The sequence below is a fragment of the Triturus cristatus genome, chromosome 5_1 (genome assembly GCF_964204655.1).
Source record: "Triturus cristatus chromosome 5_1, aTriCri1.1, whole genome shotgun sequence".
NCBI classification, from domain to species: Eukaryota; Metazoa; Chordata; class Amphibia; order Caudata; family Salamandridae; genus Triturus; species Triturus cristatus.
The window spans coordinates 1,020,200,825-1,020,227,776 of NC_140587.1; the positions used below are offsets into that span (position 1 = coordinate 1,020,200,825).

General features: G+C 48.8%; 1 protein-coding gene across 2 annotated transcripts in view; it reads right to left on the reverse strand.

Moving 5' to 3' along the window:
- The window catches only part of TRIO (trio Rho guanine nucleotide exchange factor), a 4,621,980-nt gene that overhangs the window by 1,981,940 nt on the left and 2,613,088 nt on the right, over positions 1-26,952 (reverse strand). For both annotated transcript variants that reach the window (XM_085606120.1, XM_085606121.1), the window contains exons 31-32: positions 26,434-26,535; positions 4,974-5,119 (exon numbers count right to left, since the gene is read on the reverse strand). In XM_085606120.1, the coding sequence (XP_085462246.1) occupies positions 4,974-5,119; positions 26,434-26,535 (248 nt within the window). The remainder of the gene's footprint in view (positions 1-4,973; positions 5,120-26,433; positions 26,536-26,952) is intronic.

A 26,952-nucleotide genomic window follows, 5' to 3' on the forward strand; every position in this document is an offset into this window, starting at 1 on the left:
CTCCCCATTGCCGAAAGAGGCCTTGCGCAACGTCCGAGTTCAGACGCCATTCATGATCCATCATGCACCGGTGGCTGAGTTCGTCCGCCCTGGCGTTCAGAGAGCCCGCCAGGTGTTGAACCACCAGGGTGATGCCCTGATGTTCCAGCCATGTCCAGAGGTGCAGAGCCTCCTGACAAAGGGTCCATGACCCCACCCCGCCCTGTTTGTTGCAATACCACATGGCGGTGGTGTTGTCCGTGAACACCTGCACTACACTTACCCGGACAGAGGGAAGGAATGCCTTCAGTGCAAGCCGGATCGCCCGCAGCTCCAATAGGTTGATATGGATCCGGGACTCTGCCGGAGACCAGAGGCCACTGATCTCCGCCTCTCCAATGTGGCCCCCCATCCCTGGAGGGATGCATCCGTCATCACTACGTGCTCCGGTTGGGGTAGGGAGAGGGATCTGCCGCAGACCCAATCGCGGTCCATGAGCCACCACTGCAACTGTCTCGCAGTACCCTCCGAGATCAGGACGTGGTCAGACAGGTCTCCCCGATGTTGAGCCCACTGGAACTTCAGGTCCTACTGCAGAGCCCGCATCCGCCACCTGGCGTGATGTACCAGCAGGATGCAGGAGGCCATCAGACCCAGCAGCCGTAGGACCACCCTGACCGAAACTCGGGATAAAGGCTGAAAGATCAGAATCAGAGCCTGAATATCCCGAACCCGGTGTTCGGGAGGATATACCCGAAACTGCGCCGAGTTCAGAACCACTCCGATGAAAAGGAGCTTCTGGGAGGGACTCAGATGTGACTTCGGCACGCTGATGGAGAACCCCAGTAAATGCAGGAGGTCGGCCGTAGTCTGGAGGTGGGAGACAACTGCCTGGGGCGAGCCCACCTTCAACAACCAGTCGTCGAGATAGGGGAAGACTGGAACCCCTAGTCTGCGCAGATGAGCTGCGATCACCGCCATCACTTTCGTGAACACCCGAGGGGCACTGGTGAGGCCGAAGGGGAGCACGGTAAACTGAAAGTGCTCGTGGCCTACCGTGAACTGCAGGTAACGCCGGAGGGCCGGCAGGACGGGGATGTGGAAGTCCTGCAAGTCCAACGCTACCATCCAGTCTCCAGGGTCTAGGGCAGCCAGAACCTGAGCTAAAGTCAGCATCTTGAACTTCTCCTTCCGGAGGAAAGCGTTGACGCTCCTGAGGTCCAAGATAGGGCGTAGGCCCCCCTTGCCCTTCTTGGGAACCAGAAAGTAGTGGGAGTAACAACCCCGTCCTACTTCTGGGCCAGGAACGCGCTCGATGGCCCCCTTGGCCAAGAGGGCCGTAACTTCCTCCTGCAGAAGTTGCAAGTGATCCCCCGACATGCGGTGGTACTGCGGTGGCATGGCTGGAGGGGTCGCCTCGAAGGGGAGGGAGTAGCCCCTTCGGACGATTTGCAGCACCCACCTGTCCGACGTGATGGTACGCCAGTGGAGCAGGTGATGGCGAACTCTGCCTCCCACTGGCGTGGAATGGGCCTGAAAGCTCGGACTAGGAAGGCTTTGAGGCAGATGCTGCAGGAGCAGATGTGGACTGACCAGCTCTATGTCACCCTGCTCCGCCACGGCGGAATCCACGTCCGCGACCGCGTTGAGGTTGGTTCGGCGGCCTGTGGCTGGACACTGGGGCAGCACGTCCGCCACCGTATCCCACAAGGAGTGGGTATAACGGTCCAAAAGGCACGCGGTTTTAATGGACCGCAACCCCAAACTGAGGGAGGAAAACAGCTTCTTCCCAAACTGCTCCAACCTTTTGGATTCCCGACCCAGAGGAGCGGACGGGAAGGCGGTCTGGGACGTAGAGGCCTGGATAACCAGACTCTCAGGGGTGGGGTCTACCGACAGAAAGCTGGGGTCGCCCGGAGCAGGGCGGTGGCGCCGGGTCACATTCCGATCCACAGGAGACACAGTGGAGGGCTTGGACCAAGTGCCCATCAGAACGTCAGTGAGTGCCTCATTGAACTGCAGTAGAGGCCTGAAGAGCTTACTGGCGGTTGAAGCATCTTAGTGAGGAGGTTAGTCCTCACGGCCGCTGCAGGGAGCTCCATGTGAAGGGCCTCGGCAGCCCTGCGCAGCACCACAGAATAAGTCGCACCCTCATCCGTAGCCACGGAAGGAGGAGAGATGAAGCCAGTGTCAGGCGAAGTGTCGAGACCATTGGCATCCCCCAGCTCGTCTGCCCAGTCCTGACTTAACTGGCACTGCTGTGCCAGAGGGTCCTCAGACCCCTCCCAGTCCTCCCCTTCATCCATCTCATGGTATACAGGCAGAAAGGACGGAGCCGGGTTATAGATGAAATGCTCATCCATCGGCGCCGTTCCGACGCTGGACCCGGGCTGAAACTAGGGACGGCGGCGTCCGAAGAAGGCGCCAGGGGTGGCACCATAGGGGTCGGCACCGGCGGAGGGGTCGTAAGGTCAACCGGCGTCGACCGAGATCCAGGCCTGGATCCCCTGGGGACCTGCGGCATCGGGACCAAAGTCGACGACGGTGGGCCTCCCAGTCAGACCTGTGGGGTTCGGAGGCACGCCGGCAGGCCTCAACGGCGGAGCAAGACTCCTCATGGCCACGAGGAAGTCCCGAATCTCGCCTGGAATCGTGTGAGACCCAGGGACCAGAGGGTATGGGGCCGAACGCGACTTCTGCGGCTCTGGCAGAGCCGTGTGGGTGGTGCCACCTGAACCCTCGGCTGAGTCGCGCGACCGACGAGGGGAGTCAGAAGAGCGGTGTCGCTTCTTTGACTTCTTCTTACTGTGCCTCGACTTACCTGAATGCAAGGACTTCGATCCCGACGAGCGGTGATGACTTCGGCTCCGCGACCGGTCCCTCGACCTCCTCCTCGACCGGGACCTCGAGCGGCGCCGACTGCCGGATCTCGAGGAGCTTGCGGGACCGCTCCCGCCTAGCCTTCGAGGTCAAGGCCCGGCAGTCGGGGCACGACTTGTCAACATGGTCGGCCCCAAGGCAGTAGAGACACCGATGGTGGGGGTCGGTAACCGACATAAGTCATTGACAGACGTCACACGCCTTGAACCCGGGCATCCTTACCGGCACCAGGAGTCGAAGTCGACTCGAAAAGGGAGACAAAAATGTCCAAAAAGTTAGTCAAAAAGTGACTGAGGGTATGCTCTTCCAGGATCTGCGCTTACTGGCGCGGAAAAAAGAAGAACTGACGTCAGCGCTCGAGGGCGGCATCTAAGTACTCCGACGACGTCATCCCGACGATCACGACGCCAACGACGGACGCGGAGTCGCATACGACGCCTATCGACGCGCAAGGGTACTGCTGACGAAAAATCTTTCCGGATCCATCCTGACGCCTGGGGATATTCTAAGGTAAGGAATCTAACTAACGTGTTTCTTTCATATTTTACCACTAATGAAGGGTGTATTCGGTACAGAAAAGGGGTGGAAGTATACTATGCCTACAATCAAGTGATTGTGGGGCATGGGGTGCAGTGATCAAAAGAAACAGAGGTATATTTAATAGAAAAAAGTCAATTTTAAATCACACTGAATCAGTGACATTCAACAAAACTTGTATTTGAATATTACCTTTACCTTGGAATGTGGGGTTTTTGCAACCAGGATTGTTTTTGAAAGTTAGAGGCAAATGAAAAAGGGCTAAGCATTCTTCTGTCAAACAAGTTGAAAAGCATTTAGTAGCATATTTTTATTCATGCCTCCTTTCCCTAATTAGAAATCTTTGGAAGTCTCTGAAGTTCTCCATTTAACACTCTAATTTATATTTTCTTCATCATTCCAATGTAGCACTTTGAATTTTCCTACAAGTACACAGAAATTAGACATTGTGTACAATACTTCCTTGTGCTCTGTTACATCAATTAGCACACCGTTCAACTATCAAAATGCTGCTAATTTAACATACTTTGAAACTCCTACATGTTAGGAATCTAGTCACAGTATTTCACATGCTCACAATTGCATGAGTAAGCCTTGGAATCATTGCTGTCCCTTGGCCAGATGCTGTGAAAATCGCAGAAGTCGTGGATATATTCAGCTAAACTGTGACAATGTAGTTGCTCTTGAGGTGTCCTGTGTACACTGTTATTTTTATTGTCTCCTTGGCACCTGATGCTCAGCTATAAAGTACAACTTCTGTTTATTATAACACCATATATTACCGCAATATTATGCTTAGGTGTTATTATTACAAACAATGTGAGGAATGGGAAGCTTGAACTAAGCTCAGTCACTGGCAATTGCTCGGGCACCATTTCATCAATCTTTTTTTGCTCACCATGTCACTCTAGACAGAGGCCCACCTTACACAAATCAGTTATGACCCTCCTGCTTATGGGAGTAGTCCATCCTGCTCTGCCAGGCAAGCCCCCTTCAGAAAAGAACCCAAACAAACCCAGACCAGCTCTGGCAAATTCAGGTCTGGTCAGTAGGGTGCAGCTTCAGTCCTATAGAACAGTCCGCACAAAACCCACATTTAAGCATACACAACCAGGACCAAGGCTGTGAATAGGAGTAATACCTCTGCGAGGTGGCATAAGGGGCAAAAACAATTGGAAGCGGTTCACTTTTTGACCCTTTTTTGGAGGAGACGGATGGAAAATAGAACTCATACTAAGATTCTTTTTTTTTTTTGCTCTCAGTAAGCATGCCTGTTAATTGCTTAGAAGTGAACAGACGAAAGGGCACCATGGGTGCAAAAATAAATAGATAGATAAAATAATGAAAAGTATGGTGCAGGGAAATTATTAATAACAATAAAGTTCCAGTCTTGGGGAAGTGTAAGCGCCAGAAAGGGTTTAGAGAGCAGCAAACAGAGGTGAGACTGCCATACTGGTAGTTATGCCCATGCTTGCAATGAATTTGACAGCCATTGAATGTTGACATTCCCAACTATTTCAGTCTGGTTTAATTGCAGTAGATGTTTATGTAATGAAAAGAGGGGCATAGCTGCTCACCTTCTTTGTCCTTTGTATTTGGTGGCTGCAGCAGTTTTAGGGATGTGAATTGGTTCTTTTAATGCACCTTTTAGATGAATAGTTCTCTCCTGGATAACCTCCCGGATGTGCTTGATCCAGTCTTGTTTATTTTCAATATTGCAGGCCTACAAATAAACAAAAAAAATCAAGATAATAGGTTGTTGCCTCATTCAGCAATGTAGAGCAGTGTATATGCCTGTAAAGTTTCCTTTTAATTCTATGTTTTCTTTATTTTCACACAGATTCACAGTCAGAGTAATTCCCAAGCATAGAGATAGATTACCTACCTACCTCTCGTTTATTATGCATGAGTTGAATATCTGCCATTGCACCTGGACAAATACTTATACCCTCTTTATGCTATAAAGACAACTGCAGCCGTTTTTAGCAGACAAATTTGTAACCAAGCCTATAATCTATACTTAGTCCCTTACAAGACTGAGTTGCTTCTTTGTCTATTCCAATCCCTGGCACCTGGTTCAATTAATTTCCTCACGTTTTGTGAAATTGTCTCACCCCTGCAGAATTTGAGGTTCATCATTGTTTTTGAATGGTTAAACGTATCCTTCCATTGCTGTTGCCAGAAAACTAATTTGTTGGGTAGCAGTTCTGATTAGCACTTGATGGGAGTGAATTTCGTTACCTGCCTTTTTGCTCATCTCTTTCCCTCCTAACACACTCCCTCCATGTACTCTCTTACCATCCACCAACCCTCCTCTTCAGCCTTAGTTCTCTTGCCCCTCTCCCTCCAACCACCAAAAATTGCTGCTGCCACCTAATATCAAGCACTGTTCCAGCTCAGTGTCTCTCTTTCTAAGCCCCCCACCTTCTTTCTGGCTGCCAAGGCCAAACACCCATGCCCGCTTTTGGCTTTGGCAATGCTTGAAAACCTGTACCAGTGTTGGCAAAGTTAGTAGTAGCAATCAGTAAGGAACGCGTTACTTACCTGGAACTGCGGTTATCCAGTATTGGTATCTTTCATAGATTCACATGCCTGAATCATTCCCCGTCGTCAGGATGGGAGTCCCCGGTACATAAATAAAGTAATGTCTCACTAGACATATAGAGTAATAGGCCAAAGGCCTCACCTTAGTAACATATCCACGTCCTTTTGTAAAAAAGGACCAAACTTTGGAGAGTAGCCAATCAGCTATCACCACCCTCTAGAACCTTCCTGGAAGGAGCTCTAGTCCCTCAGATATTCGTAAGCACAGTGCTAAGTAGTTGTATCACTGAGAGACCCAAGAGAGTCCTTCCAGGGGAGGTGGGTGGGTTGCATGTGAATCTATGAAAGATACCAATACTGGATCACTGCAGTTACAGGTAAGTAACGCATTCCTTATCCAGTTTTAGGGTATCTTTCATAAATTCACATGCCTGAATCAGAATAGTAAGCAATGATAAGCACATTTCAAAAGGTACAGTATATATAAATTCACCAGATAACAACATATCAATGTGAAAATAGAAAGTACCAAAAAGCAATGACATAGCAGAGGCATGAAAAACAATAGAGAAATGTGCGTATAGAAGAAAGGATGGTGGGATGAAAGGAAGAGCTCACCTCTAATGAAATAGATGACGGAGCACCGCTTGACCCACTGCAGCGTCTTTCATGAGTTCCGTATCCAGGCAGTAATGCTTGATAAATGTATGCAGCGCTTTCCATGTTGCCGCTCTGCAAATGTCCGCAATGGGCACACCTGCAAAAAGTGCCATTGAAGTAGAGATTGCCCTCGTGGAATGGGCTCGAACTGTGGAGAGCAGGGGCTACCCCGCTTGCTGGTGACAAGAAGTAATAGCTGCGGAGCTCCAGCGAGAGATACTTTGTTTAGTGAGTGGGTGACCTTTCCTAGGTCGACTGTAAGCCACAAAGAGTTGGTTGGATTTGCGGAATGTCTTTGTCTTGTCAATGTAGAATTTCAGGCAGCGTTTAAGGTCCAAAGAATGCAGAGTTCTTTCTGCCACTGTTTGAGGATTTGGAAAGAAGGAAGGCAACACCATAGGCTCATTGAGATGGAAGTCTGACGGAACCTTGGGGATAAACTTTGGATTCGTGCGAAGTATGACCCTGTTGTGTTTGAATTGAAGGAAAGGATCTTGAATTGAGAAAGCATGAAGTTCACTCACTCGCCTTGCCGAGGTAAGAGCTAGAAGGAGCGCTGTTTTCCAGGAGAGATACTAGAGATCCGCTCTGTGTATTGGCTCAAAAGGGTGTTTCATAAGTTGAGCCAGAACCGTGTTGAGTTGCCATGCAGGAGGTAAAGTCTTTGCCGGAGGGAATGTTCGAAACAGGCCTTTAAGGAATTGTTTAATCAACCGATGAGACCACAGAGAAGGGCCTGCAGAGGATCTCCTGAAACGGGATATTGCTGCCAGGTGGACTTTAATGGAGGCATGAGCGAGACCAGATTTCGCCAGATGAAGAAGGTAAGGAAGTATTTGCTCTGGAGAGGATGAAAGAGGGTGTATTTTGTTTGACATGCACCAGATACAGAACCTCTTCCATTTTAAGGAATATGTTTTGGTAGTACTATCTGCTCGAGCCCAAGCCAGAACTACTCTACAGTCCGGAGGGATGTCTAGACCCTGGAACTCTCTGAACTCAGGAGCCAAGCTGATAATCTGAGAGATGCTGGATCCGGATGCTGGACTTGTTGGTGGTTCATAGTGAGAAGAGAGGGAAACGGTTTTAACCGGAACGTCAGTTCCAGGGAGAGAAGGTGAAGCTCCGTGAACCAGTGTTGGTGTGGCCAAGCTGGAGCTATCAGGATGAGTGTGCAAGGTTCCGATTTCAATTTCCTGAGCAACCTGGGAATCAGGGGAATTGGTGGAAAAGCGTATGCAAAGACGTTGCACCATGCGATCGAAAACGCATTCCCTAGAGATCTCTTCTGGGGATGCCAGCTTGCGAAGTGATGGCATTTGGTGTTCTGCTGGGTAGCGAAGAGGTCCAGAAGAGGGGTGCCCCACTGAGAGAATATGCGGTTGAGGGTCCGCTGATTCAACTCCCACTCGTGACATGCTGTCTGTTGTAGTCGGCCACAACGTTGTGTGTTCCTGGAACATACTCTGCTCGAAGAGAAATGTTGTGAAGGAGCAACCAGTTCCAGATTTTTTGCGACTTGTGAGAGTGTGTTAGAGAACGAGTCCCTCCCTGCCTGTTTAAATAGTGCATTGTCGTGGTATTGTCGGTCCGTACAAGCACTAGAGAATTTCTGATTCGCGGTAGGAATGCCAAAAGAGTGAGATACACTGCTCGTAGCTCCAGAAGATTTATGTGGAGTTTTCTTTCGTAAAGGGACCATTTGCCGCTGATCTGGAGTTCTTGGGGTAAGGCTCCCCAACCTTCCAGGGACGCATCCGTTGTGATGGTATGTGGAGAAGCAGGAAGCAAGAAAGGCAAGCCTTGAGGAAGGTTCTGAGGGAAAATCCACCACCGTAGAGCCTTTATCATCAGACGGATCACCTGGATGACATTGTCGAATGACCCCACACATCGGACCCATTGAGCTGAACGCGCTTCTTGAAGAGGTCGCATGTGAAGGCGACAGTGTGGAACTAGTAGAATGCAGGAAGACATCATCCCGAGCAAGGATTTGAAAAGGCGCACAGTAAGAGTCTTTTTGGAGCGTATGCGAAGTGCCAAGGAAAGAAGTTTGTCTTTTCGCTCTTGTGAAGGAAACGCTTTCTTTTGGAGCGTATTGAGAGTAGCACCCAGGAAAGTTATGCGCTGGGAAGGCTGAAGGACGGACTTGTCCTGATTGAGAGTAAGCACTAAACAATCGAAAAACCTTAGGCGTCGGAAGACCTGGACGCACCTTCTAGAGAGGGTGCTTTGACGAGCCAGTCGTCCAGATATGGAAAGACCTGATGGTGGTGGTGTCGGAGATATGCGGCTACCGGAGAAAGGCATTTTGTAAAAATGCGTGGCACCGATTTGAGTCCGAACAGCAGGACACGAAATTGGTAATGCCTGCCTGCTACTGCGAATCTCAGGAATTTATTGTGGTTGCGGTTGATCGGGATGTGAAAATAGGCACCCTGAAGGTCTAAAGACACCATGTAGTCGTCCGCATTGAGTAGCTGTAGTACTTCCTGGATGGTAACCCTACGAAACGACTGCTTTTTCAAGAATTTGTTGAGATTTCTCAAGTCTAATATCGGTCTCCATTTCTTCTCCTTTTTGCGTATTAGGAAAAATCGGGAGTAAAATCCCTTACCCTTTGACGTAGAGGAGCTCTGTCTATAGCTCCCTTCTGGAGCATAAGTGAAAGTTCCAGGAGCAGAGCACGCAGATTTTTGTGAAGCATAGGACGGGGAGGGGTTTGGGGAGGAATTTGAATGAATTCTAGTGAATGTCCGAATTGAACCAGTTGCAGAACCCAACGGTCCGTTGTTATTTGCTTCTAATTTTTTAGAAAATGGGAAATTCTTCCTCCAACCTTTGAGGGCAGAGAGGAGTTGGAGACCGGCGGTAGTGGGAAGTCATTGTCACCGAGCAGCTTCTTTCTGTCTACCTCCTTTGCCACGAAAGGAAGACTTAGTGTAGGTGGATTGCTGTTGACGTTGCTGGTATTGTGTCCGATATTGCTGAGTGGAAGAGAAGGAAGATTGGTGTTGGTAATCACCTCTGGTAGACGTTCGACCTCTCCCTCGAGCCTCGAAAAGATGGATTCTTGAATTGGAGGGTACCCAAAGCCCTAGCCATGTCGGTATTCTTTTTAATACCTTGCAGAGCTTCATCGATGTGTGTCCCAAAAAGAAGCTGACCATCGAATGGCATGTCTAAAACTTTCGTTTGTACCTCCGGTCGGAATGAAGTCGCCTTCAACCAACCCTGGCGCCGTAGTACAGCTGAGCCCGCGAGTTGGCGAAATCTAGTAGAGGCGATATCCACCGCACAGTCTATAATCTCTGATGCAGACCGCTCGCCCTCCAGCAAGATTTTCTTTGCTTCTTCCTTTGAGTCCTCTGGCAAGGCCGCAAGGTATGGAGCAATATCTGCCCACATCTGCCTGTTATAACGTCGTAACAGTGCCAAGGAATTGGATGCACGCACTGTTAATGCAGACATGGACGAGAAGCGTTTGCCAATATTGTCCAGCCGTCTACCCTCTTTGTCAGCAGGGCGGAAGGATTTTTTGATTCCCGCTGAGCAGCTTATGTAATGACTGAGTCCGGTTTAGGATGGCCGGTCAGGCAAGCTGGAGCAGTATCTGGAGCCCTATATTTCTTATCCAGGCGAGGCAATACTGGAGGCACCGAGGAAGGGTTCTGCATGATATTAACACCCTGATCCCATATGTAGTCTATTATAGGGATAGATCTAACATATTTTTAAAAGGCTCTTTAAAATCGTAGAGGAAGCAATCCTGTTGGTGTGAGGGCATAGGTATTTGAAAGCGCTGCGCCGCTCTTTCCACTATGTTGTGAAAGCCTCCAATGTCCTCAGGAGGCGAGTCAGCTGGGGCGGGCACGGGAGAAGCTGGACAGGGAAGTATGTAATCGTCCCACTCGTCACGAGTAGACTGGGAATCCTGAAGAGCCCCTTCTTCATGTTGATCCTCCTCCTCATCGTCTGTAGAAAGTGGAGGTGGTGATGTGACAGGCTCAGACTGTAAGCTTAACAGAGGAGGTCGCAGTCTTGGTGGTGGAGACACAACCGGAAGCGGAGACGTTGCAGACATGGGAAATCTCTGCTTATAGTCCGAAATGAGGAACTGCAGGTCAGAGACCAGAGATGCAGGCAAACAAACCATGGGAGTTGGAGGCGGATTGCATTCTTCAGGAGAAACCGCCTGATCTTCCAGCCCTTGATCATCATAGTCCGAACTGTCCTGGGGCTTAACATTCAGTTGTGTTGGGCTTGTCGCCGTTCTAAACATACTGCCATCATAAGTCTTCTTCCTCCAAAAGATGTGCTGGAGGCAAGAGCTGGACTCTACTAGGGGAGGTCAGGGCCAGTGTCAACGTACGTTTCGTGATTTTTAGATGCACATACGTACTTTGTAGGTCAGAATCTGCTGTCGTCGACGGTCCCGTAGACGGTGAAGCGCTGACGGGTACCATAGTAGATTGAGGTCCCGTCGTCAGAGCCGTCGTCGACGGTGTCGATGTCATCGATGAAGGTTTCGTCGACGGAGCCGTCGTCGACGGAGTTCTTGTCGACGGTGTCATCGTCGACGCCGTCGTCGGCGATCGCAGTGTCGACGGCAGTTTGGACGTCGACGATGTCTTTTTTATTTTTAGCATTGACGAGACAGACCTACTGGCCGTCGATGATGGAGTTGTCGTCGTCGACGTTGATAGTGAATGAGACGCGACAGAAGTTAAAACTGTCGTCGTCAACGAGGTCACATTCAATGCCGTAGATGGAGATTTCCTCGTCGTCAAAGCCACCGTCGACAAGGCCGTCATCGACGGGGTGGAAGAAGGCTTTTTGAAGGCATGGAGAACTTCCTGAGGAGAAACCTTTGCTGGAAGAGTCTTAGGAAGGACCTCAAAAGAAGGCGCATAAAAAGTCTCATTCAATGTGACCGGCAGTGCAACCGCACGGGTAGGTTTCCCCGCGACGTAAGGCGACCTGTTATGTAAGTACCTTCTCCATCGGCTCGGGACCCATGAGCTCCGACTTCGTTACAGGTATCGTTTATCGTAGCCCTCTATCTCACTTTGTTTTTTTCCAGCCTTACTCCGCGGCACTTGCTGACGGAGCCCATCATCTATGAGGAGAGGTTAGGCATGCAATCTCGTTATCTGTTTTTAGTTCTGTATTTGTGTATTTATTGTCAGACCTACCTTGTCTGCCTGCTTCAACACACCTGAACTAAGCACGATTAGCACACCGTGCCAGCTCCTCTATCCACGGTTACCCCTAAACCACGACATACCATCGGTTCCCGCACCACCCATGCATTGCCTAGTTACTCACCCCACTACGTTTATACGAGGCATGATTACAACAGTATACCACCGGTCCTCACGATGGCCACGGCACCGCACAGGGATTCTCATCCATGCTACCTCCCTTAGCGGGCACCATCGTCGTAGCGTTTTTGATCTCCTGTCCTCTATACCACCCTCACCTGCACCAAGGATAGATTGGTTCCCAGTGAGTTCACGACCACTACTATGTTTCCCAGCCGCGCTGGGCAGAATCCCAGCACTTTGGTTAAACAACCCTGCATGATCACAATGACACTACTTTGTTTGGTGTCCTTTTTCATGCACGAGGCACCTGAGCACACACTGTGCACTAGTGTCTCCCTTTTAACGATATCTGTATCATATACCTTTGATATGCTATTACTTCCTCATCTCCCCCCTACCTCCCCCCCTTTTTTTTCTCTCCCCCCTTGTCTCCCTTTAGGCTGTGAACAGGATTGACGTATAAGAACGGATTCTGGACACTAACTGTCAAGCATACCAGACCTAGGTAACGAATGGGATTACGGGCTGTCTTTTCCCGAACCCCATCTTCTAGCATTTACTTTTTGGTCCTGACGAAGCGCTCCCGGATCCATTAGGGGCCGTCCTACAGCGCGAAACATGTTGACCTTCCTTTAAACCACTTTTGTTAATACACCGCACGGGTTGAGAGAAGTGGGACTTTTATTTGGTCTTGTTTCCCCTCTCTAAGCAGCACTACCGTGCATCTCCATCCCTGAGAAATTTTTTGCTTGGACCAGGGACCTCCCGATTAAAATACTTAAGGTCCCTGTTTCATTTTTAAACCTGCACTCGCTAGCACACACCTACCCACACACCCTCACTCACAAATGCGGCAACTCCTTAAAAGAACTCCACCAGAGAGCCCCTAACCAAGGGCCCGTGAGGGACTGCAGCGCCGCCCCCACGAGGAGCAACCGTGCCCAATGATGATGCTATACATCCGCGAGGGTGTGTGAGGGCACTCAGTACCACCACAGGAGTACTCTCTCCTCACTCTGCACACTCACCCTACCCTTGGAGACATTCCCTACTATCTACAGCTTACCTGCTGGCTGTAACTCCCCTCTTACATTATAGGAACTGCAACCATCCATTGGAACAAAATTACAATAGTAAAACATTTGCTGTCTAAAAATTGCAGAAATAAAAATGCCGGTCGGCATTGGGTCAAACCCCCTAGCCTTAAGATAGTTTTTTGTAAAAGTTGCAAAATAAAACTGCATGCAATGATGATTGTAAAGACTGATTATCGCATGGACAACAGCATAGCTCTTTTGACCAGTTATTTATTTTGAGAAAACTTATCAGACGGTAAAAGTTCCCAAATCTAAATCGGGTCAAAACATATCTATCATAACCACTTTAATTATACAGTATATACGGCTGTATAGTGTGGGTAGTTAAAATCAAATGGTGCAGTTGTACTGACGGAATCAGTGTTAGGGTAGGATTCCAACATGTTTCGGTGCACCCAATATATAGTTGGACATCTCGTATTTTGCTTGATGTCCAGTATATGTATAAAATGGCTGACAGCACTTACAAAGCCGGGAGAATCGGCTCTGGGGTTTATAGAGGGACCCTGCACATGCAGGGGCACCCTCACACGTGTAACCAAGCACCCTGCCCTCAGGACTGAAGAGCCTGCCATAGGGGTGACTTAGAAGTTTTAAGTGCAGTGACTTCAGATATAAGGGAACTTATATATGTGGTAAGTGTTGCTAGCATCAACTTGCACAGGCTGTAATGGCAGGCCTGTAGTCACTGTTTGACTGGCCTCTTATAGGTGGCATAATACATGCTGCAGCCCATGGGAGACCCCTGGTGTACCTATGCTCTAGATACCTTAGTACCATATAATAGGGACTTACAGGGGGGACACCAATAGCCAATTGGGAAGGTACCACAGTACTTACCATTGTCAAATTTAGGGAGGAAGGCACAGTGACTGGGGTCATAATTAGCAGTATCCCAGTCAGACTAGTCAGAAAACAGAATGACACCAGCAAAAAGTGGGGGTACTCATGAAAGCAGATCCTACTTTCCTACAAAAAAAAAACCCAAACGAAAGGAGATGAGACTAACCTTGCCCAGTTGAGTCTTCATTTTCTAGGTGGAAATAGTTGGAGAGTCCATCTGCGTTGGCATGGTTACTTCCAGGTCTATGTTCCACAGAAAAGTCCATCACCTGTAGGAAAATAGACCCCCTCAACAATTTGGGATTTTCACCATTCATCTGTTTAAGCCATAAGAGGGGCTTATGGTCTGTCGGAACAATGAAGTGAGTACCAAACAGGTATGGCCTCAAATTCTTCAAGGCCAAGAACACAGCAAAGGTCTCCCTCTTAATAGCTGACCTACATTTCTCCTTGGGGGTCAACCATCTGCTTATAAATTCTACTGGTTGGTACTGGCCATCTGCATTAAGTTGTGACAAAACAGCTCTTACTCCTTTCTCAGAAGCATCTCACTGGACAATGAAGATTTTGGAGTAATCAGGACTTTGAAGAATGGGAGCAGAACACATGGCCTGCTTCAGGTCATTAAATGCCTTCTGACAGCTAACTGTCCACTGAACTTTCTTAGGAATCCTTTTGGAAGTGAGATCATTAAGGGGAGTCACAATGAACCCATACCCCTTAACAAACCTCCTGTAGTTCCCATGACAGGCCCAAGAAAGCTCTGGATGAGTCTGGGTAGCGAGAGCAACCCAGTCCATTATTGTCTGGATTTTGCTCTTCGATGGTTGAACTTGGCCTCCACCTACCAGGTGGCCCAAGAACACAGTCTTGCTCTGATCTATCTGGCACTTTGTGGCCTTGAGGGTGAGGCCTGGCTTTTGCAAGGCACCAGAACATTTCTGAGGTGGACCATGTGATCCTCCCAGGTGGAACTAAATACAGCAATACCGTCAAGATATGCTGCACTATAGGATTCCAAACCTGTGAGAACTTTGTTCACCAACTTCTGAAAAGTGGCAGGTGCATTTTTCAAGCCAAAAGGCATTACAATAAATTAATAATGCCTATCAAGGGTTGAAAATGCTGTTTTGGCTTGGCATCCTCAGACAGTCTGATTTGCCAGTAGCCAGCAGTCAGGGAAAATGTACAAAGATACTCAGCTGACGCCAGCGTATTAATTAGCTCATCTGCCATAGGAATTGAAAGGGCATCAGTCTTAGTGACTGCACGGACGCCTCTGTAGTCCACACAAAACCTCATATCTCTCTTACCATCTTGGGTATGAGGTTTTGGCACTAAGACTACTGGACTACCCAAGGGATCTCTGAAGACTCAATGACCCCCAATTCGAACATCTTTTGGTGTGCCCACTGGAACTTCAGGTCGCACTGCAGAGCCCGGAAATGCCATCTGGCATGGTACACCAGCAGGATGCAGGAGACCATAAGACCCATCAGCCTGAGGGTCATCCTGACCGAAACCCGGGAAAGAGGCTGAAAGAACTGAATCATAGCCCGAATATCCCGGACTCGCTGTTCGGGAGGATAAACCCGAAACTGTGTTGTGTCCAGAACCACTCCGATGAAGAGGAGAATCTGAGAGGGGGTCAGGTATGACTTCGGCATGTTGATGGAGAACCCCAGTGAATGCAGGAGGTCGGCCGTAGTCTGGAGGTGGGAGACGACAGCCTGGGGTGAGCCCGCCTTCAACAGGCAGTCGTCGAGATAGGGGAAGACTGGAACCCCTGATCTGCGCAGATGAGCTGCGACCACCGCCATCACTTTCGTGAACACCCGAGGGGCGGTGGTACGGCCATAGGGGAGCACAGTAAACTGAAAGTGCTCGTGGCCTACCGTGACCCGTAGGTAGCGCTGGTGGGCCGGCAGGACGGGGATGTAAAAGTTAGCGTCCTGTAAGTTCAACGCTACCATCCAGTCTCCAGGGTCGAGGGTGGACAAGACCTGACCGAGCATCAACATTTGGAACTTCTCCTTCCGGAGGAAGCGGTTGACGTTTCTGAGATCCAAGATAGGACGCAGGCCTTTGTCCTTGGGCCCCAGAAAGTAGTGGGAATAGCAACCACGACCTACTTCTGGGGCAGGAACGCGCTCAATGGCTTCCTTGGCCAAGAGTGACGAAACTTCCTGTTGAAGAAGGGCCAGATGATCCTCTGACATGCGATGGTATTGAGGTGGTGTGGATTGAGGGGTAGTCTCAAAGGGGAGGGAGTAGCCCCTTTGGACTATTTGCAAAACCCACCTGTCCGACGTGATGGTGCGCCAGTGGGGGAGGTGATGGCGAATCCTGCCGCCCACTGGTGTTTGGTGGCTCTGAAAGGTCGGACTAGGAGGGTTTGGAGGCTGCTGCAGAGGGGGCTGTGGTGGACTGGCCCGCCCGCTTGCCCCTTGAACCACGGTGCTGGTCCCCACGTTCCTGCGCAGAGGCTGAACAGATTGCACCGGCCTGTGGCCCTGGGTGGGACGTGGCAGGGCACTCCTTCCATAGCTACGAAAGGGGCAACAGGCAGACTGCCCAGAGCGGGTGGTGGAGAGGCCCAAGGACCTCGCCGTATCCCGAGAGTCCTTAAATCGCTCCAGAGCGTTGACTGCCTTGTCGCTGAAAAGGCGACGGCCATCAAAGGGCATGTCCATAAGAGTGGATTGGACATCCCCGGAAAAAACAGTCAACAGCAACCAGGCGTAGCATCCAAGGGCTACTGGCGTGGAACTCGTCCTGCCTAGTGCATCGGCCCAAAAGACATGCGGTGTTTTCCAACCGCAGTCCCAAGCTGGAGGAAGAAAACATTTTCTTCCCAAGGTGGTCCAGCTTGTTGGATTCCCTATCGGTGATGCGTTAGGGAATGCGCCTTTGGAAGTGGAGGCTTGGACCACCAAGCTCTCAGGAGTTTGGGTGTTGGGAGAGAAAAGTGGGGTCGCCCAGCGGGGGCTTCGGGCAATCATCCTGTCCACAGGAGCCCCTGTGTTGGGCCTGGACCACGTGCCCAAAAGGATGTCCGTGAGGACTTAATTAAACAGCAGCGGGGTCTCCGAAGAGCTTGCTGCCGGTTAAAGGACCTCGGTGAGGAGGTAAGTACTAACTGCCACTGTAGGTAGCTCGAGGTGGAGAGCCTCGGCCGCCCTTTGCAACACCACTACGTATGTCTCTCCCTCCTCCGTAGTCACGGTAGGAGAAGACAACATGCCAAGGTCTGGTGAGGTATCCAGAGCACTGGCTTCCCCCAGTTCCTCTCTCCAGTCCTGTTCATAAGCCATCTGGTCGGTTAAAGGGTCCCCAGACCCCTCCCAGTCCTCCTCACCCTCCTCTGGCTGCCAATCTGGTCTCTAAGAGCCAGGGTAGAAGAGGGGCACAAAAGTATCAGTCGGTGTCGGATCCGGCGTCGTCCCACTCGGGTCTACCTCGAGGTGGAGGCAGGGGTCGATGTCAGCTGGGGACACAGCCGATGCCGGCGGAATAGGCGTTGGGGGAGGCGTAACAAGGGCGACCGGCAATGATCCAGATCGAGGCCTGGATCCAAGGGGACCCTGCGTCGCTGAGGCTGAAGCCACCAGCGTCAAAGGCCCAGGGCCCCCAGCCGAGTCCGCGGGGCCCAAAGGCATGCCGGCAGAGTCCGGCTGCCCAAAAATGGCATGCATCGCTTCGTAAAACTGACGAAGCTGGGCAGGGGTCACCACCCGCCTCCCTCATCGCGTCGGCCGACGGACGGGGCGAAGTTGAAGAGCTAAGATGCTTCTTCCACTTCTTGTGCTTCAACTTACCTGACCCCAAGTGTGAAGACTTAGACAAAGAATGGTGTTGGCTCTGCGACCGATTCCTTGACCTCCTCCGCGACCGGGACCTCGAGCGACGCGGAGCCGACTGCCGGGCCTCGAGTAGCTTTCGGGACCGCTCCTGCAAAGACTGAGGGTCGTGGTCGCGCTCCAGGCAGTAGAGGAGCACATGGTGCGGGTTCATCACCAACATCAGTCGGTTACAGGAACCGCAGGCTTTGAAGCAGGGCATCCCTCGTGCATCAGGAGTCTATGGACTCGAAAAAACGAATTCAACAAAAGTCGAGAAAAAGTTAGTAAAAAAATGACCGGAGGCGCCACTCTCTCCGGATCTGCTCTTGCTGGCGCAGAAAAAGATAGAATTGACGTCAGCGCACGAGGGCGGCATCTATGTAGCTACCGCAACGTCATCCTGGCGACCATGACGCTGACGACGAACGCGGAATCGACCGATGCTACCTTCCTATGCGCAGGGGTACTGCTGACGAAAAACTTTCCGGATCCAGTCTGACGCCTGGGGGTACTTCAAAGGTAAGGAGTCTATAACTAACTGTTTCTCTCAGATTGTCTTTTTAAAGGTTGGTTGATACGAGTCTGCAGTGAATCTGCAATTTTATCCCCAGTTTTAGCATTTAACTTTTTAAACTTAACAACAGGGAACATTTGTGCTGATCTTGGAATTAGGCATGTCGAGCAATGTGTGAACTGTAGATTATAGTTAGTCCTACTGAATGGAACTATAAAGGAAAAGGTCATCATGGAGAGGCTAAAAATGAAGGCATGGGGAGCACACAGATACAGAAAAACACAGTGGAGGAAGCATGCAGCTATAATGATACAGTACATGAATACAGCATGGTTCAGAGTACTGACATCAGACTAACTTGGGAGAAGGCTCCAACACTCAAGGAAGAAAAGGAACATGATGGATTTGGAGGGGAAAGAGGAAAATGAACAATCACTATATGTTAAATACCGTTGGGGGCCACAGTGCAAACATGAGATTGGGTGTCAATCATGGTGGTTGTTTGCCTCTGATGTCCCACGGTTGATCCAACTACGGCACTCCAAACTCGGTCAAGTACAACCCCTTCAGCACTTGACTCTCAGTGGTAGAGATGCCTAGTACTGACAGACTACTCAGGGAGATAGTGTGGTGGTGCACGATCTCAGGATCCAACAAACGCACAGTAACGCAATAACTAATGAAAAATTACTTTAATGCACAATAAAATTAACTACTACATACGGAGACGCAATATATGGTTAATCTTTCACAGTTTACATATACAGCTCTCAACAGCTGAAGTTGAGTCTGTGGTGGTTGTGGTGCATCATGAAAGCTGCCGAGCTTCGTCTCTGTGTGACATCTCTCCCACTTACAGGAAAGCACGTGAGCTGGCAGATCTGAAAAGGCCTCTTCTGTAACTGATATGTGTTTGGCGAGATTGCTGCTTCATATAGCCCATGGCAGTAGGCTGCGATCTCACAGGCAGGGATGACAGAACCCAGCAGAAGACTAGGTCACACACAAAACAGATGGGAAGGTGCTCTAGCGTTGGCGCAGCTTGGCTCGGGCCAATTTCATCCTAGTGTTGCAGCCACGCACTGGCTGCCTTCAAGGGTGGTGCAGCCATACGCAGGCCAGTCTCAGCTGGAAAACAAGATCACTCATCAGCCTCACTTCTCTCAGGCAAGGAGACTGGGTTCAATCTGAGATGTCTCCTAGCATGGCGATGGTACAGACCTTGCCAACTCGGATTCCAGCCCAGAGTGAGCTTTGGCAATCTTCGGGTCCTGTCATCACGGGTGCCACCAGGACCCCCGGTGGAGAAGGGTCTGTCAGCACCAGGGCACACAGATCAATCTCCTACATCATCCTCTTCTGGCGGACCCCACTAGCATTAGGGTTGTGCTGCAACTTACTCATCCTCGACAGTGACTACTCCTGCATAGTTGGCAGGTTACTTCCCTCACACGTGGCAGACTAGCTTCTAAGTGTTTCGGGTCAGATAAAGAACTCAACCAGCAAAGGGTAAACTCAAGTGATGTCTCAAAACCTCTGGCAAGCTGTCTGCCAGACAAACACCAGGTCGGGTTGCACAGCAGTCCTCGGAGTACCTTGAGGAGCAATTCATTATTAGGCCATAGATAACTTGGGACTGGACCCAGAGGAGCAGTGGGTACCCACTAATATACAGTCAAAGCAGACAGGAATGTGTATCGATCGTACTTTCAACACTGGCTTGGAGTGGTCCTCCTTTCCAATGTCCTTTCTAAGCTGCATTCCAGACACAGCCTTTGTGTAGAGTGATGCTTCACAGCAGCGTTTTATTCAGCCTGGAGCACCAACAACAGAGGAACGAAGAGCAGTGAGGTTTCTGTACACGGCTGTCATCAGATAATTGAAAAGTGTGATCAGAGATAGACAAAACAGCGGGCTCAACAAAGGGCCCTTCACTTTGTACAACAGCCTGCAGTCTCACCCTTCACCCCTACCATCCACCAAACTTAAGTGTCCAAGAAGACTACTCAGCATCTCCTAGCTCAGCAAAAAATCCTTATTACATTTTGTCATGTTTCTTCCCCTTCACTTTACTGGCTAGGCCTCCTCTCTCCAACTTCAGAAATCCCAGCATTACACCTCTACTCTCTCTGAAAATAACCTCACCTCCATCCCTGGCTCAAACATGCCTCAATTGCTTTGGCTCGCTCATACCCGTAATGCATGTACCACACAGGTTACATATAAATATTCATACTACATACACCTGGGTAAGCAAACAGAAGTGGAATTTTACACTGGTGACTAAGTAGGCCCAGTCATGGCCGCTTGTATTGTGAAGTGGTGGGGCGGGGGGAGAGGGAACACAAAAAAGACAGAATTATTAACACATAAAATAACACTTACCTGCTCCGACGGCCGCCCCCATCCTCCCGATCCTCGCCTCCTTCCAGGAACTGATGAACACTGCGCAGGTTCCCAGCTGCAAATCCCAGGCATGCTCTCATACTGGGAATACTATTCCCAGCATGAGCCTCGCTGGGATTGGTGTGAGCGCCGTGATTCGGCGCTCAGACAGATACTGAGAGCCTGTGTTGCCTCTCCACCCGGCTGTGCAACGCACCTAGAGTTGGAGAAAGGCTAAGTGTGCATGCCCACTTAGCCGTGCTCACCACTGCACCTTCCTCCCTGGTGCTTGCTGCAGCATCATCACATCACTAGGTCAGCTGGCAGCCTGCAGGACGGAAAATACAATGATAATAAAAATGTTTTATTATAATTTTATGTCCTTTGCCTCTGCTAGCTTTCTGCTTGGGGGTGATGCTCCTCCGCAATAATGGAGAAGCCGCCCCCAAGTATCCCTCCTATCCAGTGACATAGAAAACAAGCATTTGCAATGCAAAAGGGCTCGCATTTAAGCATTTATTGACATTGCAAATGACAATGCCTTTTATTTTTGTTTTCAAAACATAAATAAAAGGCATTGTCATTTACAATGCCAATAGCTTAAACTAGTGTAAATGTGAGACCTATTGCATTGCAAATGCTTGTTGTAAATTGTTCAGCGAATGGTGGACAAATGGTGTTCAGATGCGGCAGCCTCGTGAGGAATTCTGTCTGGAAGGAGACCGGATTTGCCACCAGTCACTCTAGCCTTGGACTGAATAAGCTTCCCCTCCCAGAGCGGAGGCCAGATGTGCTGATCTTGTAGTAGTGATGGAGTGGGTGGGCGGGGCTTGTGGGTCACAAGCGCAGCAAAGGAGGGTGTGACAGGAGGAAAGTTGGGGTGTGATTGGAGGAAAGTCGGGGTTTGATTTGATGAATGAAAGGCGGTGGCGATGAGGGGGGGGGGACGGAGTAAGGCGTTACATGGCTTGAGTTGTGTTGGGTGCAGAAGCGGGGAGTGGGTACTATAGAACAATGAGGAGTGACGGAAACAAAGTGAACTAAGAGCAGGATGAGTGAGCGAAATGAGGGGAGCAGAGGATTGGAGAAACGGGGCAGGTGATACAGAAAGACAAAGGAAATGAGAAGTTTGATAAAGGGCTAGAGGTGGTGATGAGGGCGGGGGTTCAGTCGCAAGCAGTAAGAACTGTCAAATATGTCCCTAGCATTACTTCGAAGAACATATTTTCTAGTTCCATGCACATTTTGCAAACTCCTTGCTGATTTTCTCTAGATCTGAATTTCCACGTACAGAGGAGTCAGAAGCAATAATGACTAATAAACAGTCCGCAGCTGTCAACACTACCCAGCAACGCTGCTGGCCATGACTAAGCGCCTCATTTTATCACGAAGGAAGACCAGCCCGTGCCGGGGCCACAAGGGGCCGGAGAATTAACCTACTGAGGGCACTGGTGCCAGAAGATTCACGGATGTGCCGCAGTGGGGAAAAACTTGCCACGAAGATCATGGGAGGGCCTGGGGGAGGCCAGAAAAAAGAAAGTCAAGAAGCCAAGCAAAGTGTGTTAGGGGCTTGGCAGAGCAGACAGGAACAAGCGCGGTGCACATGCACTGCAAGGAATGCGAGGTATGCAGCTGGCACCCGGCCGCACTGCTGCCCGCTCCCTAGGCCAGGGGAGAGAGAAGGCGGGACATGCACCCGCCTTTAGCCAATTGCATGCTGTCTTTCTTAGAAAGACGCACGCAAAGGCCAATAGCGTGTGAACAAAAAAAAAGCACACGCACAAGCGTGTGCTCCGAGTTAAAAGTCCTTACTAGAAACCTCGCAGAGCATGCATGCGCGCCTTCTCAGGCGAGCCCTAAAAAGGTCTGGGGTATGGCTTCACAAAACATGGTATGCTGCCGTCACAACTCATTGTTCTAGACCAGCGTTTCCCAAACTGTGGTCCGCGGACCCCCAGGGGTCCGTGACACATTCCCAGGGGGTCCGCGGGCTCAAGTTCCTTCGAGTCAACTATTTTTAAATATTAAGCATCTAAGCATACAAGCATACAAGCACTGTGAATGACAGCGCAGGGGCGGCGGGACCAAAAAAAATCGGGCCAATCACCATTTCAGCTTAGGCCGGGGAAGCTGAAGGGTGATTGGCTTATTATTTTATAGCCGCGCACGCTCCCACGGCAGTGCGTCTTCCCTCGCGTCTGCAGCCAGCCCCGGAACATTTTGCCGCCCAATGCCCTGTCTCCGCTTTCGGCTCGCTAAATACCTGCATTCCGGCACCTCGGACCACCAGTAGAGCACGTGAGTGAGTGAGTGTTTGTTTATTTCTTAATAATTAATTTTCAAAAATGTTACATTTACCGCTGTTGGCAAAACCAGGGGACGCCGTGTGTATTAAGGCCGGGTGTACCAGTCGCGCAACACCCATTGGACTCACGTTGTGTGTGTCGGCCCTCAGCGAGACTTCACCCGAGCACTTCACAGCTATTTAAAAGCCCATTTGAACGTTAATGAGGCCTTACTGTTGTTTCACCCCTTCTAAGAGCCCCGCAGCTCCAGGGCCGGCTTTAGGGCGGGGCGACCGGTGCCACCGCAACGGCCGCTGGCTTCCTGGGTCCGTGTTTGAAAGTTTATTATGCTTAGATTAGAAGGACCTGCTGCAGCGTTTCTTTCCGCCGGCAATTACCAGGCCTCACATAAATGTCAAGATAACTCGTGTGATTAATTATCTTCCTGGAGAGAGATCAGCATTTTGTATCGTTGAGGTTTTGACTTCTGTGTAGTTAGTGCAGAGGGTTAATATGCCTGCTGCAAAGAACGTGTGCCAAGTAGATTACAGCGTGGGTATGATAAACAGATCAAATATTACTGCTTTCAAAAGAGACATCCTTTTGTTACTTGCAATTTATAACTTAAATTCCTAATATAGAATAGTGAGCTATTAACTTTCATCCTGCACTGCATACACACTGCAAAGTATACAATATTAGAGCATTGATTAATGTTGCAAAAAGGGTTAATTTGGCTAGAAATGGATTCTTATTATTAAAGAAAACTCCCAACTATGCTGTTTCTTTTTCGACTCTGAGTTTGGGTTTCTCCACACCAAGCACTCTTAAACTATACTGCCTACCAGTATGGATGACATGTGACTCCTAAGTCCTTTGGCTTATGACGTAATATTTCCTATACACTGATTTACACACGTACGATTGATTGTCTCTGTGTAATGTGTGTGTGATGCAAAGTGCTCGGACACCCAGGCCTACACTGGTATTAATTCAATGCATCTGAGAGAGTGTGGTTATGGAGACTTGGTCACTGTTAAAGGGTGCTAGTGAGAGAATCCGTGGTGGAGGTGGTCATTGGGGGGGCGTCAACAAACATTGTCGCACAGGGCGCCACCAGCACTAAACCCGGCCCCTGCAGCTCCACTCTGCCTTTTGCTTAAACTAGATTCAGCCACCCCCCAAATCAGCTCCACTCTGCGTATGTCGTGTGTGTGTCAGCCCGGGATGCGACCGCACCCGAGCACTTCACAGGTCTTTAAAAGCCTATTTGCACGTTAATGAGGCCTTACTGTTGTTTCACCCCTTCTAATAGACCCTGCAGCTCCACTCTGCCTTTTGCTTAACATTCAGCACCCCCCCCCCGAAATGTTTTCTTAGCCCCCTGCCCCCCACGAAATTTGGCTCTAGTTGCACCTCTGGTACTTACTAAATACATTACAATTTGGTTGGAATTGTCCCACCTCTGGGTAAGCCCTGTTTGCGCAGTGATTGGGTGGTATTCACTGCGTATGTAATTACCAGGTATGTTAAATATTGCACCCTTCTTAAAATTTAGGACGGTCAAACCTGCCGTAAACTTACAAGGGAAAAGTGTGCTATTTATAGTACCAAAGTACCACCGTCTGCATGTTAGTCTCCAAAAACTCAAAACAGATGCTATTTATCGTGCCCCATTTTTCTTGCTTGATTTAAATTTCGTCTCAGATTGAGGATAGTAGCAAATAAGGTTTTATTCAGGACAGATTTGGAAAAAAGGCCTCTCAGACGTTCCTGCAGGTCAAGCTGCTGGCGGATTCTGCCCTCTGTCATTAGATCTGTTTGAGAGGGTTCTGTTTCTAGCTTCTGATCACTCAGTCTGGGTTTGGTGAGCATTTGCGTGTGCCTGGTAACTTGTACCTATTTGCACTTCATGACTTGTCTGCTTGCTCCTCAGTCAGTGTCTGTGCAATGTGTACAGACTGCTATTGTGCTGCTGCTCTCATCTGTTTACTTTAATGTTGGCATATGCGCGCACTCCTTTTGTAGAATGTTAAGAGTGATATTATCATGATCTGAATATTTCAAACACAGTAAATCTGCAGGCGCAGGGCAGCTCAGTGTTTTAGTGTTACAAGTGAAATGACTAGCTGCTAGCACGAAAATGGAATATGCATTTGGTTAAAACGCTATTCTGGCTGGAAAAGTAAAACGTGACAGAAAAAAAGTTGGGAATTAATGTGGTCTGATAAATGATGTTTCTTATGCTTTGAAGCAGTTAACTTAGCCTGTCTTGTTGCTCAAATTGGTGTATTTTCTGGTATTTGTTTCCCTCATCTTCATTGCTTTATTTTGCTTGTGAGCAAGTGTCACTCATAGTCACTGAAATGTCACTCATAATTACACTGTATTTATGACAATATCACACACCGCAATCTGAAACCTTGGCAGCTATGATTTAGCAGCAGCCTTTCTATAATTCTTCTCGTGTGTGACGAGTGATCAGCTTGTGTGCTAGTAGCAGTGACATTATGGTTTATTCCCGCCGTCAGGGTTGGTTTCATGAAAAGTGTGGCTGCAAGTGTAGTCCACTCCAAATTATTGCATTGATTTTAAAATGGCTTCTTCATGGCACATTATGCAATCAATGCGTGTAAATGTTTTAATTTTTGCATATTTTCCAAGATAAAATAATAAAAGCTTTAGTAATGCAAGTATTTGTTTGGTGTGTACTTGTTTGTGTATTTTCTGCGAATTATTGTTTTAATTTTTTAAAATTTAAATTGTAAAAATTGCTTGGTGGTCCCCGGACTCCAGAAGTGATTCAGTGGGGGTCCTCAGGAGTCAAGAGTTTGGGAACCACTGTTCTAGACTAGGACAGGGACAGCAGTTCACTGTCTGCTCAATGATGTAATACTTGGTGTGACCCTAGGTCAAAGGAGAGATCCAGAATATCACTCATTTCAAGGGACAGGCCTATGTCTCTGCACACATGCTGGATTAATGTGAGGCTATGGCCTCTGTTCTGGGAATTTCATGTCATGTTATCAGTTATTTTAATTTCATGTTTTAAAAAAAAAGATTACATGGAATTTTGATGCAGTGTAACATGACAGGTTAAAACATGTAAGTAACTCCCGTTTTCAACTGTCTTTCTCAATTCAAAAACTGAAATGAAGTTCATATTCATTGAGAGCCCTTTTACAATTTTTGACCTTAATCTTACACTCAGAAATTAGTCAATTAAAAAAATAAGATGGCTTCAAACACATCTCTCTTCACATCTGCAAAAATCTGAACTGTAAAATTTGAATGTATAATTTAAACACATTACCACAACAATACAAATCATGTACCGTTCATAAATGCAAGTTATTTGTTCGGAGGCTTTTCATACTACAAGATTACAAACAGAAGGCAACTTAAAGAGGATTTTGTTGTCTCTTTTGAACAATTTAATAAGCTACCAAATACAATACAATGATGGTGCTGCATCATTGAAATATACACTTCTGGCGTGTACTGTATATATATTGAAATAAAACATTTGAAAGTATTTACCTTAAGGACAATTTTATTATCAGATGTTGGAGTTCGCCCTACCCACAGTGCGAACTTACATGGATCACCTTCCACATGTTCAGTAACACCCAGTTCTGACGTCTGAAGAGCGAAAACATTACAAGATTAGCAGCAGCCAACATTGTTCTGGTTGATTACAGTAAGAAGCCTTTGTTTTTTTTGCAAGAGTAAAACAATTACAAAGTAATAAAGAGAGACAAAAATAAAACTTTTTTATTTCAAGCAAACAGAAGAAAACGTTGAATAGCTTCAGTAATGTTTTTCCATAGAATTGTAAATTGTAAATTGATACTTGTATAGCGCACTACTCACCTGCAAGGGTCTCAAGGCGCTTGTACGAATACCGCTGTGGAACCCATCCTAGCTTTCCCTGTGAGGCGTCCACTCCTGGGCACCCCCAAGGTGGAGGCCAGGCATCCTTAGCGTTGTGGGGGCCGTTGTGGAGATTAAGCAAGCTATTGCCCAGAGTTGCAGAGTGGGACTCCATGATTGGAATAG